The sequence below is a fragment of the Oryza glaberrima genome, chromosome 12, assembly GCF_000147395.1.
Source record: "Oryza glaberrima chromosome 12, OglaRS2, whole genome shotgun sequence".
NCBI classification, from domain to species: Eukaryota; Viridiplantae; Streptophyta; class Magnoliopsida; order Poales; family Poaceae; genus Oryza; species Oryza glaberrima.
The window spans coordinates 14,454,340-14,468,050 of NC_068337.1; the positions used below are offsets into that span (position 1 = coordinate 14,454,340).

Genomic DNA, 13,711 nt, shown 5'->3' on the forward strand with positions numbered 1-13,711 from the left:
ACTGTACATGATTTTTTTTATTTTGGAAAACATATTTTTACAAGCGTGGAGCATATAATCCAAAAATAAACCGGGCTAGTAAGTCACGAAGTAGTTCAGAATGGGGCAGGTTATCCTACTGAATGGTAGGCATAAGGGCAAGTTTTATAGTAGGGGCAGTTGCCACTTCTAATTTTATCCATGTAAATTAAGAGGTGATATATACAATACGCCACATCTACACTACCTTTAGCATACTAACCCAAATAATTTTATTTTATTTTTTTCCAATCCCCTCTTTCTTTCATCTCCTTTATTGGGTTTGTGTGGAGGTTGCCCTTTACATGAGGAGTGGCTCACATTCTCTTTTCTCACTTATATTTTTCACCTCATCATCCAATCCTATGTGGTATTCTTAGAGGTAACATATCAGGGTAAGTTTTATAATGGAGGTGATATTCACAATTCATTTAGTACACATCATCAACTCATTAATTAATTAAGAGACAATATATATAACAAATTACCTCTAGCACATTTGCCCTAATACGTCATATTAATTTTACTTTATTTGTTTCCTACTAATTCATTGCTCTCTTGTTCTTATCTCTCAGAGTTTTTGTGGAGGTCGCTCCTTGCATGAGAGGTGACTCTTTCTCTCTTTTCATATTTCTTATCCACCTCATCATGTGAGCTTACATGGCACCTATAGGCAAGTATGTAGAGGCTTATAGTACTTGCCCTCAAGCATTATAGTACTTTCCCTAAAAAGTATTGAGAACTTGCGTTATGACTACTTACATAAAACTATGGTGTTCGAACTGATAAACTGGATGATACCCCCACACATTACATCGGTATTGTCTACTAAAACTATATTGTATTATATGTGAATTAATAAGTGGTCATGTTTTATATATTTCGTGATGAACAATTGGCATGCGATTCATATTGGTGTTGGTATTTGGTGGATAATTGGCGAAGTGGTGGTTTGTTTCTGTGTGAAACCGATCAGACCGGGCAAGGTGTGCCGATCAGATTGGTGTATTGCATGCAGTCAGACCAACCAGCCCAATGGTCTAACCAGCTGGACGATTGGTGTCGGTTTCGGGTTGTTTCATTGATACTCGTGATTATCTCTTGTTTTATGACTTTTGGATGATTTTATACATGCGTAATAATGTAATGTACTAATGTCGAGTCAAGCTCAGCAAGAGTTTATGATCAGATATGATTTCTTGTTTGATTCATGTGTAGGTGTGTCTTGATGCCATGAGAGAGCATTGCCGGTGATGAATCGGGAGTCGACTTGAGAAAAGTTGATGTTTGGATGATCGGAAGATCATGCGGGATGCTTTGGCTAAAGAACAATGCACATGGTTGGTGAAGATTCCATGCAGCATATGGTAGGAGATTATGTGCGTATGAAAAGCGAAGTCGAATTTGGAGGGAGTCCAAATTTAGGAAGAATAGAGTTTGAAATTAATGAGATAAGTTGAATACTTATATGGGAAGGTTTCCTAGTGCATTAGGTCTGCTTGTACAAGTTGGATTTGTGACTTTTGGGGAGTCACTCAAGACGTAAATAGACGAGGGGTTGAGACCTCTCGGTGTCAATTTTTTAAATACAATAGAAGCATTAATGTTTGCTCTACTTTCAAGAGTTCTTCGATTTGTCTTCTTCTCTGTTACGACGGTTTTACTGACAGAAGCATGATGATCAAACCAGCAACAGTGACCGGTGATGGCAGCAAAAAGGGCGGTTAGACCGGCTAATCTACACCAGTTATACCGACAGCAAGGTGGTTTATCAGTGTTTCTACCATTGGAACAATCGCCCCCCCGGGCACGCGTGCACGCTCTGGTAGGCTTATTTCTTGATATTAGATCCTACAAGTGGTATCAAAGCCTTTTTTATTCTTTTCGCTCTTTGCCGATCTTGATTTTAGTCATGGCTGATAAATTTACTATTAATTCACGTATTTTTAATGGAGTTCATTTCCCTTCTGGTGCAAAAAGATGCAAGCTTACATTACATCTCGAAGTTATGATATTTGGCTTAATGTTTCTGATCCATATGTAGTTCCTTCTCATATCAAACCGTTGTTCTAGAAACTAATTATGATCACAACGGTAAAGCTCGCAATACTTTGCTTAATTGAATTCCTCATTCAGATTTTGATCGTGTTTCTCATCTTCCAACTACGTATGAGATTCGGAAGATGTTATATGATTTTCACCAAGGAACTTCCAAAATCAAGTAACTACGCAAAGATGTCTTTAAAGAGGATTATATGAAATTTGAGATGAAATTTCTAGAGGCTTTGGATGAGTACTTTGCGTGATTTAACGAACTTTTGAGCAATCTTAGATCTGTTGATAAATCTTATGACTTGTTTCGTATGTCTTGAAAATAGCACAGACAAAACTCTGTCCGGAACGGAGCCTAAGGCCTCGTTTGATCTCTCAGTTGGGAGCATTATTTCTGCGCATGTAAAATAAGAAAGCTCATTAACACATGAGTAATTAAGTATTAATAATTATTGTAAAATTTAATTTATATTTATTTGAATTTTATAGATTTTTTAAAACAACTTCTCGACATAAATCTTTTGTAAAAACGATTTGAAAATCGTTCTAACGAAAAACGATGAAGTTAAACTTTGGAGTTGAGAAAAAAAGCAAGAAAAGAGCATAGAAATCAGTAGCAGATAACAACGTGATAACAGCAATTACGTGGTTGTTAGCAACCAGCAGACCGACACTTGATTTCGCCCAACAAAAACGTTTGATTTGGTGGCAATACAAAACCAGTAATACGTGTGTGGTGAAATGTCCTCCTCTCGTTGACATCTTGACTTTCGTTGCCACCTGCCTCGAGATCCGCTCACACGAACACGTCGACCATTAATGGACACTGATCATTCTTGGGTCGACCAGTATACGTACGGTACACAATCCATGTCATTTAAAATTTCAAAGTTGAAATTTACATAAAAACAACCAGAATTTCTAAAATCCAACTAGCTAGCTTGCCTGGGAACAAATAAATTTGTGCCCTCCAGCTCACACTCAAGGTCACCTGGATATATATTTGTCCCACTCCCAACACGACGACCACCACCACATTTGTCCCAACACACCACCACCACACTCAAGATCAATGTCGCGATCCACGGCGGCGACCGCCGCCGTGGTGGTGGCCGTGGCCGTGGTGGCCGCGATGGCGATGCCGGCGGCTGGCCAGGGCGCGCCGTCGGGGTCGCCGGCGCCGCCGTACAAGAACCACACGGTGGCCGGCGCCGACGGGTGGTTCTTCAACGCGACGAGCAACACCACCTCCGGCAACTACTCCGGCTGGGCCGCCGGCGAGACCTTCTATCTCGGCGACTACCTCAGTACGTCCATCGCTTGCTTCTCTATCTGCTCCTCTGTTCTGCTTCCACTGATGCAGACTTGCAGTAGCTAGTAGGAGTTGCATGCTTAAAACTTCAGAATTTTCGACTGGTACTGAAGTGAAATGTGTAGAAAATCTTGCAAGTTTCAGAATTCATAATTCCTGATTATGTTAGTTGCATAGAGAAAACATAGTTCGGGTCAAGCATGAAACGTAGCATTCTCCATTAGTGCCATCTACTGACTCACTAACAAATCAAGGTTTCAGAGTTCAGATCCAGATCTGGTACAAGTTGCAAAAGCCTAACAAGCTCCCAAGCATGCATGAGCAAATCAGAATCTTTTTTTTCTAGACTAGACAAACGAGCACCGCTAGCTAGCACGTGCCGTGCCATACCAGCACTGGTGGAGAAATCGTTTGTAGTCTCGATTGGTAACCCCCTTTAATCCCGGTTGTCCAACCGGGACTACGAATCCGGGACTAAAGATAGCTATCTTTAGTCCCGGGTGAAATAACCGGGACTAAAGATAGATCTTTAGTCCCGGTTCGTGTTACCAATCGGGAATAAAGATCGGTCAGCCACATGGCCGGCCGAACCATCTTTAGTCCTGGTTTGTGTTATCAACCGGTCAACATCTGTGATTAACATTTCTGTGAAATTTCTATTGAACTGGATGCCAGGAAGCTTATTTTTTATACTTTAACAAATTTTGCGCATGATGGTCTCTTATTACACTTGTCATATCGAAAACAGCATATCTGCAAGCAAGATATTAGCTGACAATCTCCCAAAATTCATGTCATTTGAGGAAACAATCCTAAAATAGCAAAAGCATTTCTAAATTTAGCAAAAATTTAGTACTACTTACTAGTTCTCTCATGTTTTATCTAGCAATCTCACTAATTGAATTGACCAACCATATTTTCTCATTCATAATTGAGAAAATTAATTGAACGGATAGCTCGCCAGTTTGTATCTGAAAACTCGTTTGCTTTTCCAGTCTTCAAGACGGACGACAGCTCGTCGGTGGTTCAGACGTTGAACGCCACCGCCTACTCGCTCTGCGACGCCGAGGGCCCGGAGACCCTCATCTACAGCCCCGGCCACGGCGACGCGGCGTCGGCGTCCCCGCGCGCCGCCACCATCGCCGTCCCGCTCACCGTCGAGGGCGCCAACTACTTCTTCTCCGAAGCCGGCGACGGCGCGCAGTGCGAGGAAGGGATGCGGTTCGAGATCAAGGTCGCCCACGGCCGCGGCCTGCCGCCGGACCTCGCGCACCCGCCGCCGCCGCCGAAGCCGCGCGTCCTCGCGCCGCCGCCCGACGGGACAAGCATGAGCCCGGGCGTCGCCGGCGCCGGCGCCGGCGCCGCCGGCGACTTGACGGAGGGGAAGAGCGGCGGGAGCCGAGCCGGCGTGGGGTTGTTGGGGGTAGCTGTTGGGGTGGGGTTGGCAGTTTTGGTCGCTGCCTGAGTGGGTGGGCCCACATTGTCATTGTCCCAGTTGTAAGATTTATTTACTGTATTTTGTTGGACGAATAAGCTATTCAATTCCATTGGTTATTAAAAGTTGAGTTTTTCATTTTTAGAGCTAACATGAATTTATGATGAGTTTTGCAAACTATGGAATAGATAAAGTCAACTATATGCTATATGTACTTTTATAGGTATTTTATATACACATAATGTATTAAGTTTTAGCTTCCAGTGAATAAGTGAATAATTTTATTAGTCCAAGAAATCCGAGTTCACTTTTTTTTGTGTTTTTATAAATTTCCTATGTTTTACAAGTCATGATATGCCTTCTCGTAATAATTTTCTACATATAAATTTTTAAAAGTGTTTCTAGTGCTGCATGGTGCACGTTTTAATTCATGGTAATTAAGGTCATAATGTTATCAGTTTAACAAAACTGAAATCACTCTATTTGGAGTTATAACTAATGCTATATGTATTTTGGGAGTTTTTTTTACTAATTATGGACATTTACATGCTACATAAATTTGGAGGTATATTATGTACTAATCCTTCCATGTTCTAGTTTACAGAAATAAATATGATTGTGTGATCCTAACAAATTTATGTTCTCAGCATTTGGACCTAAGATGTACTACCTCCGTCACATTTCTAGTTAATTTAGGACAAAATAGAAGGATTGGAAAATGACCATAATGACCTTATTTAATGAACCCACTGCATGCACACATTCCATATATACAAATGATTAAAAGGAAGTATGAGAGAATTAACCCATGTAATTAGCATACTTAATAAAATTACAAGCATTAGCACAGCCCAAATTACGTGGGATGGAAGGAAACTTATATAGATGAATCAATTTGTTGGGCCCCACATGGCTAGAAATACAATTTTTGTGGGACAAAGCCTTAGAGCTAGAAATGCAATTTTTATGGGACGGAGGGAGTATTTTATATGTGCTTTACAAGTTGGAATACATATAGTTATCCTATTCAAATCTTGAGTTATTTTCCGTACATAACGAACCATATTTTATTTTATATCAATATAGATAATAATTTCGTGAATCTACTGAAATTTACTTCATTCAAATTGGAGCAAAGATAAATTTCTACAAATTTTACAAGTTTACTCATTTTTGAGCTTAACAGAAATTGATTTAGATAATTTCCTTATATTTTCCAGATTTTATGTTAATGGACCCACTAGTCAGTGAAACAGGTTTTGGAAAATAAAAAACCCTGGAAGAGTGGGACATTTAATTATTAGCCACTTTTAAGATGGCAAATAATTATGGATGTCTCAATTAAGGATTTCTCATTCGCTAACATGCGCGTCCTTATGTGTATATGACATGTAGGTTTAGTGGCAAATCCTTTTGAACCGCTGGTAATAAAAATAAGGAATATTAGAAGAAGAGTATAGAGTCCTGTAGAAATTTAGAATGAACTAAATTTTAGAATAAAAATAGTAAAATTAAAAGTAGAGTTTAAATAATAGAATTAACTAATTTTAATAGATTATAGTGAACAATGATCCTACAGGTAATTAGGAACTAACCAATAATAATTTTCACGAAATAAATCTTAATTACTCGAGAAAGATACTTCTATGAAAGCAGAGTAATTAACAAGGTACAAAAGGTAAGAGAAGAATTACTGACAACTCCAGAATTCCTTCGATTTCTTCTACCTAATCTAGTATATAATAAAGTACAATAGAATCTTTTAAATTCAGCTTGTGCATTGGTGTACGTAGAATGAAGGACGAGGTAGGTTGTTTATAGGTGGAAGTGCCTGGCAGGATAAAGTTTATTCCAAGCATCCTATGGGCATCTTCATCCTCCTAGTGCCAAGTGTCCCTTCTGATGATGGTTAGAGCGCCGAAAACAGTCACAACCGTCATTGGGAAGGTCATTATCTACCAAACGCAACCTGGGCCTAGGCTAGCGGCCTCTGTCAGAGTTTGGCCGAACTCAGGGTTCGGCGGAACCTGGCCGGCTCCATTGGCCCCGGTTTTCAGCCTGGACACACTACTACGGAAACCATCTTTTATGGTGGCCATTTTGGATTTCCGCTGGCGGAAATCGCAGCCACCACAAAGCAAAGGCCAATGAAAATGTTGATCTTCGCTAGCGGTTATTTACCACCAGCCAAAATACTTCTTCGCTGGCGGTCGACAAAGGAACACCTGCCAGCAAAGACATGTCTTTGCTAGCGGTACCCTTAGGATGGCCGCTAGAGAAGACAATTCACTGCTTGCAGTAGTCTTAGGATGGCCGCCAGTGAAGATATTTCTTTGCTGGCGGCTTATAGTATTTTAGGCCACCTGGCACGCTAGGAAAAATGACCTAAGGCTTCTGTAGTTGGACACGTGGCCTGACAGCGAAGATATGGACCGTCCTAGTTCTGGCATGTGGCCCGCCAGTGAAGATGCAACTTTTTTAAAAAAAATTAAAAACAATATTATATATACTATTTTTTCTTTTGTTTGTATGCGTATTTCAGAGTCACACGTGTATGATATAACTAATCGAGCTATCAATAGAGTATGTTCTCTTTCGCATATTTTAGAGCCACACATAGAGTATGAAGCAGAATATACATATATATAATTTCGAAGCACCTTTATGTACATTGACAAAGTAAATTCGACCGGCGACATAATATATACAAGTATTTTGAATGTATTACAAAACCCTAGCTATATTAAACTCCTGCTCCAGTTAGACAGGGATTCGTTCTCCGGCATACCCAAAACTCCTTCGTTATCGAAAAACTTTCCAAGCTGATGTGCGCACTCACGTTGGATGAAGTAGCACATGTCCCGCTGTATGTTCTCAATGGATTTATCATCGAGCTAAAGGGCCTGTAGCCTAGTGGTTACAAGAGCCTTAGTAGCACCTGAGGTCCTAGGTTCGACTCCCCATGGGAGCGAATTTTCCAAGATTTAACGGCGTTGTGCTTTCAGTGGTAGGCGACGTACCCATCGACAGCGAGGCGCCTGTGGTGACTTCGTCAATCTCTCCAGGATTTGCCGGCCCAATCTTCGAAGATGCTCATAGGGGTAGGGTTTGCGTGCGTGCGTTCATAGGGGTGAGTGCGCGTGCGTTGTGAGTGTCTGCATTGTACTGTGTAATTCTCAAAAAAAATGGATTTATCATCGAGCTCTCTTTGAGACTTGGGGAATTTTGGAGGCTACATCAGATCATGACAAATTAAGGAAATTATTCTCAATAATACAAGTTAGCGACTAATTTAACAAGTGTGTATTACTTACCTCGTCATAATTCCCGCAATATTTCCCATTAACCCTTAGGAAATCACAACAGTAATATCCGCATAGTACAGTTCCCGCCGATTGCTTGTGACACTTTCAACATCAAGAAATTATAAGGTATATTAGGTTATTAAATGGATACACACAAGCATTTATGAAAATTAAGTAGTACTGTTTGGCATCCATATGTACTTACCGGTCACTTATTGCGGACGTATATGCGTTCTCTTGAGTTTTTGCGTTGTCCGCCTCGCTGGTAATACCTTTTAAATGCACTGTTTGCAGATATAATTAATTTACATTCTTGAGAGATTAAAACACGTCATGCTAATATATAACTTACAGATCGATAATTCTTAGAAATTCCTGATATGTCTTGCTGTCTTTGTCGAGAGAATCCAAGACGATGACTTCATTGTACTTTGGATAGAGAATAAAGATTATCCTATGGTCGCTACAAACGAAATTGTTAGTCGAGCCATGATTATATGTATATACTCTTAGTGCATATTACAACTTACTCAAAGGCATATGGGGCATAAACACACTCCTTGTCCTGCGTAGATTCAAGCGCTATAGCTACGTACGTAGCGACATCGAGCAGCTTTTCCTGATGCCTTTGTCCTATGTAAGCTGTCCTCTCTTTGGGAGTCATCAGCTTGATGTGTTCTAGTAGCTTCTTCTCGTCTAGCGTGTATGTGTGGTTCGGCTGACTTATCCTGCACGGTTTAGGTAGCCGACAGGCTTTTTCATCTCTTCGGCTTCCACATAATTCATCATGCCAACAATGGATGATAAAATAAGCTACGCATATAGGTATAGTGATTTATTAACACGTTCAAGTCTAGCACTTACAGACACCAGATAGCAATCAAATTGGCGTCCAGCCTCTTCCTACGGAAGAGGGAATGCATATTGGAGAAATGGACTTGGAGTAGACATGGACCGCTCCAGAAGATGTTCTCCCCCACGGCAACTGCGAATGATGAAATGCCTTTAATGGTTCTTGCCCTTAGGTACTTTTTTTTTTGACCGGAAATACTGTCAGGGCTTTGCCCAGCAATGTAATTTTATAGAGATTGAAAAATATTTACAAGGTTACAGAGTTATAAGAGGAAGCCGCAAGAAAGACTATAAGGTTTGCAACCAATTAAAAATAAATTGCTTTAAGGGATCCTTCATTCTGCACATATGCAGAAGAACTTCTTTGACAAAAGTGACCTTCAGGCTTTGAAGGAGGGTTGAACGTTCTGAAAGATTAAACCATTCCTTTGCTTCCATATGTGCCATGCTGCCAAAAAGAAAATCTCCAAGAAACCCCTCTGAGCAAACTTGATTCTTGCTAGGGCGATCATTTGGAAAAACTCCAAATTATGATTCCACTCAACTCCCAGGTGCTACCAACACCTGATACTGAACGGATAGGTGAAGAAAAGATGTAACCCTGTTTCGTTGCAATCCGCATTGCACAAAACACATGTGAGGTCATCATCTTCTTTGGCACAATGTCTTCTATCCAACATATCTCTTGTGTTGAGTTTGTCACAGAACATGAGCCAGGCACAAACTTTTATCTTCATGACACATTTTGTTTTCCACAACCAAATCATGGGTCTGGGGGTTGTAACACAGAAAAGTTAAGCTTATAGAATTTCTTAGCTGTGTACTTGTCTGAACCCCAGATAAAATTCCAAGCATCCCCCCTTCCTGACTGTATATTCAGATTGCCTAGAACTTCCTGTAGCTGCAAAAATTCAGAATAGGCCACATCTGAGAAAGGTAGGGTAAAAGAATCTTCTAAAGGTCTTGAACATATGGCTTTCACTGAATCAGTTTTATACATGGTCACAGCAAAAAGATTGGGGTAGCTAGTACATTTAAAATCATCATTTCATAGTTCATTCCAAAAAAGGGCAGTTGTTCCTGTCCTGATTTCACATTTGGCTATCCCCCTGAAGATGTCTGCTAGAGATGTGATATCCATCCACCAAAATGAACCCTTATTCACCATCAAGTGTGGAACTTTAGAATCATAATATGTTTGTGAGATCAGCTTTACCAGGGTAAATCAGCACCATTATAGAATTTGACCATGTGCTTTAGGAGGATGGCTGTGTTTTGAACTCTCAGATTGATCACTCCTAAACCTCCTTTCTCTTTAGGGTGCACACCCTGTCCCATGAGGCAAGAGATTTCCTTGTAGAAGAAGGGTTATTCCCCCTCCACAGATAGTTTTTTTGAGCTATGTCAATAGCCTCGATGACTGTAACTGGTAACTGCAATGAGGACATGTAGTAGGTTGGGATTGATGAAATGACTGAATTGATCAATGTTAATCTTCCTCCTTGAGACAGAAATATGGAGCTTGCTGTCAGCCTTCTTTCTATCCTGTCTACTAATGGTGCAAAGTCCACAACTCTATGTCTAGTGGTGCCCAAAGGTAATCCCAAATAAGTGAAAGGTAGAGAACCAATCTTACATCCCAGAATGCCAGCTAACAAATCAGCTTTATCCTGTGACAAATTAAGTGGGTACAAGCTTGATTTATTAAAGTTCACCTTGAGGCCTGTGGATTGTGCAAACATATTCAAAATAGCCTTGAAATAGAAGACTTCTCTCTGGGATGCTTTTAACAGGATCAATATGTCATCAGCATACTGAATGATTGGGAAACCATCCCCATTGCTTTCATTAATTGGCTTTGATAGAAGTCCTTGAAGGAAGGCTTTGTTGATTATCCTTTGCAACAACTCTGCACCTAGCACAAAAGGCAGAGGTGAGAGAGGGTCTCCTTGTCTGACCCCTCTCTTGCATTTAAAAGAATTCCCCGGCACCCCATTTAACAGCACAGCAGAAGATGCAGTAGATGTCACGCCCGGAAAAATACATTTTCCAGAACGATAGTGTGTTAATCCCCGTCCTAGGAAAAGCCGAGGTACACCACCCAAACAGGATACAAAAGGCACATCTTTATTATATCGATAATATTTACATCATTACAAAGGCACTTGAGGCCTGACAAACAAAAATAAACAGCAGCGGACTAGCGGGCCTACGGCTCCATATTCACAGGCACTCAACTGGGGTATAAGCCAGGACTCCACCTAGGACTTCTTCTCCAAAGCTTCTCTTACTGAAGGGGGGAAAGATAGAGCAAAAATGAGTACAACCACAGTACTCAGCAAGCCACACCAGGAGATGCATGATTAATGCAAGGGGGTACAAGGGGATAACAATAGGGTTTAGGTTTTGCAGTAAACAGCATTTAAAAGTCACTTAGTTGCCCAAAGCTATTTTGTAAACACGATCCTAGAGCTACACAATATTATTAATCAAGGCCGTGAACCCACACGAACCTGCCTTAACCCAAGGCCTATGATGATTCAGACCGAACTGGAAACCAGACCCAAGTCTCAGCTCGTCGCAAGCCAACCCAGGCCAACCATTCCACATTTTAGTTGTTAAGCATGTTTTAAGAATTAAACCACTAACTTGGGTATATTGCTAGGCTTGCCCATATCCGAGGACGCGACTATTCGAATAGATTATACTCTGATCAGAGGTGTACATCTTTACCCACAAGACACATCATTACTCCGCATTCCACGGCCGTGGAACCAGTCATAAAGGATGTGACATAACCCCTTTACCCATCCTAGCCGTGACAAAAGCACCGACCCAACCCCGCCTACGGCCGGAACCCCCGAGACAGGTAGGCAGGATTGAGCCCCTAGCAGCAGAACACCGGCCCTGTGCCATGACATCTCGACTACCGAGCCGCAGCCCGTGTAGCCTTCATTTGCCCTAGAGATGTCCATCGAGCCCCGACTTCGTCCATCTCCATCCATGTACTCTTGCCAGGACTAGACTGAGCACCGAGTTAAGCCTTACCCATTAGACATGTTGTTAGTACGGTAGTGCTTTGCAATAGAGGCCCGAACACCGGTCCTTATAGTGGCTGAGGTGCTACTAGCAGAACCATGCACCTCGAGCCCAGCCTAAAACCATTTTGGGAGTTTTGAATAGAGGGGGGAGGTGTGTGTTCAATTCCATCATAAGCCAACCATTCCATAATGTCCAAATGACATGAGAACTCCCAAAGTCTAAAGTTATAAAACCACCTAATGTTGCCTAATTAATCAGCGAAGCATCTACCTAAATTCATACTAGTGGAACCATCAATAGAGTACCCACTAGTTAGGGTTTCGTTTTCCTAGGGTGAACAAGGTGATAATAACAATTGCAATGATAAGGCTATAACAAGGATTAATAGAAAGTGCTAAATAAAACAGTGATAAGGCGGGAATTTAAATAAAACGGTAATGCAATAATTTAAATTAAAATAATTTTAAAAACTGGGATTCAATATGTTCAAGGATGATGTGACTTGCCTTGCTCAGAGAGAACGGCCTTCCGAACCTTCGGCGACGACCGCGAACCACGCTTCGGAAACCTCCAGAACAACAGAAGCTACGCGAAGCACATAAGCAAAGCTACAACCCTATAAAGAAGCAATAACAGTACATAAAAAGAAAGCACACGGTTCTTTAGGTTATAACAAACATTAGGAGACTTGAACGGGTCGATTCGGGGTTCGTATGATCAAGATATGATCATCCGAAGTTTAATACTGTTATATGGAGATTTACGGATTATTATGATTAGATTTTGCAATTATAAAACATGTGCAAGCGCTAGCCTGGAAAAGACAGGAAGGCTGTGCTGTTGACATGCGTACCCCACATGTCAACCTAATGGACCACGGTAGACCAAGTACACAGAGATGGTCCACGGGTCGACGGAAGCAGACCCCGTGTGCCAACCGAGGCGAGTGGCCGACAAACGGACTCCACTAGACACCACGCGGGCTGCACACGTGGAAACCACGTGGCTACCGAGCGGACACACAAACACGGTCACCACACGAACCCGCGAACGACTACCCACACCGGTACACGGGTACCGGGGTCGACAAACACACAACGGGCATGGGGCGACACCGAAAGGATGAGGACGGGGCAGCGAGAGGACAGGTCCTTACCACCACGCGACGAGGCATGGGAACGACGACGACGAACGGCGCGGCGGAGACGGACGGGAATGACGGAGACGAACGGACGACACTTCGGCGGCTATCCTTGGACGAAGGCAGGACGAGGCCGACGCAGGGCTTGACGACGCGGAGACGAGGACGAAGACAACGACGAGGCTGCAACAGACTTGACGAAACGCAGGCGACGAACGAACGTGGCTTAACAGAGGGACGAACGCCACGACGACCGAGAACGACGGGAGGACGACAACCGGAACCGGCGAGGAGGCAACAAGGGCAGCCGGCAGCAGCTGCACGGATGCGAGGACGGCGCGGAACACGCCGCTGCATTGACGACGATGGAGGCGGCACTGCCGGACGACGAGCCGGCGAGGATGAACGGTGAAGACGACGACGAACACCGGCGGTGGGGTTCGGATGGAGGGGATGCGATGCCGAGGACGATGTCGCCGGCTCGCCGCTGCGATGCCGGAGGTGGTGGTGGCGCGGCCGACAACGCACGGGAGGAGGAAGGGCCGACCGGGGAA

The 13,711-nt window shown here is 42.6% G+C and overlaps 1 protein-coding gene across 1 annotated transcript; it reads left to right on the forward strand.

The window, feature by feature from the left end:
- Positions 1 to 3,079: 3,079 nt before the first annotated feature.
- On the forward strand, positions 3,080 to 5,042 carry LOC127756896 (uclacyanin-2-like). The gene is made up of 2 exons (XM_052282282.1): positions 3,080 to 3,377; positions 4,378 to 5,042. The coding sequence occupies exons 1-2, from the start codon at positions 3,143 to 3,145 to the stop codon at positions 4,845 to 4,847; spliced, it is 705 nt and encodes a 234-aa protein (XP_052138242.1). The 5' UTR covers positions 3,080 to 3,142; the 3' UTR covers positions 4,848 to 5,042.
- Positions 5,043 to 13,711: the final 8,669 nt, after the last annotated feature.

Coding starts and splice junctions, on each gene's coding strand:
- LOC127756896 (XM_052282282.1), top strand. CDS start 3,143: ATGTCGCGATCCACGGCGGCGACCGCCGCCGTGGTGGTGGCCGTGGCC. Junction 3,378..4,377: donor CTATCTCGGCGACTACCTCA/GTACGTCCATCG, acceptor TTGCTTTTCCAG/TCTTCAAGACGGACGACAGC.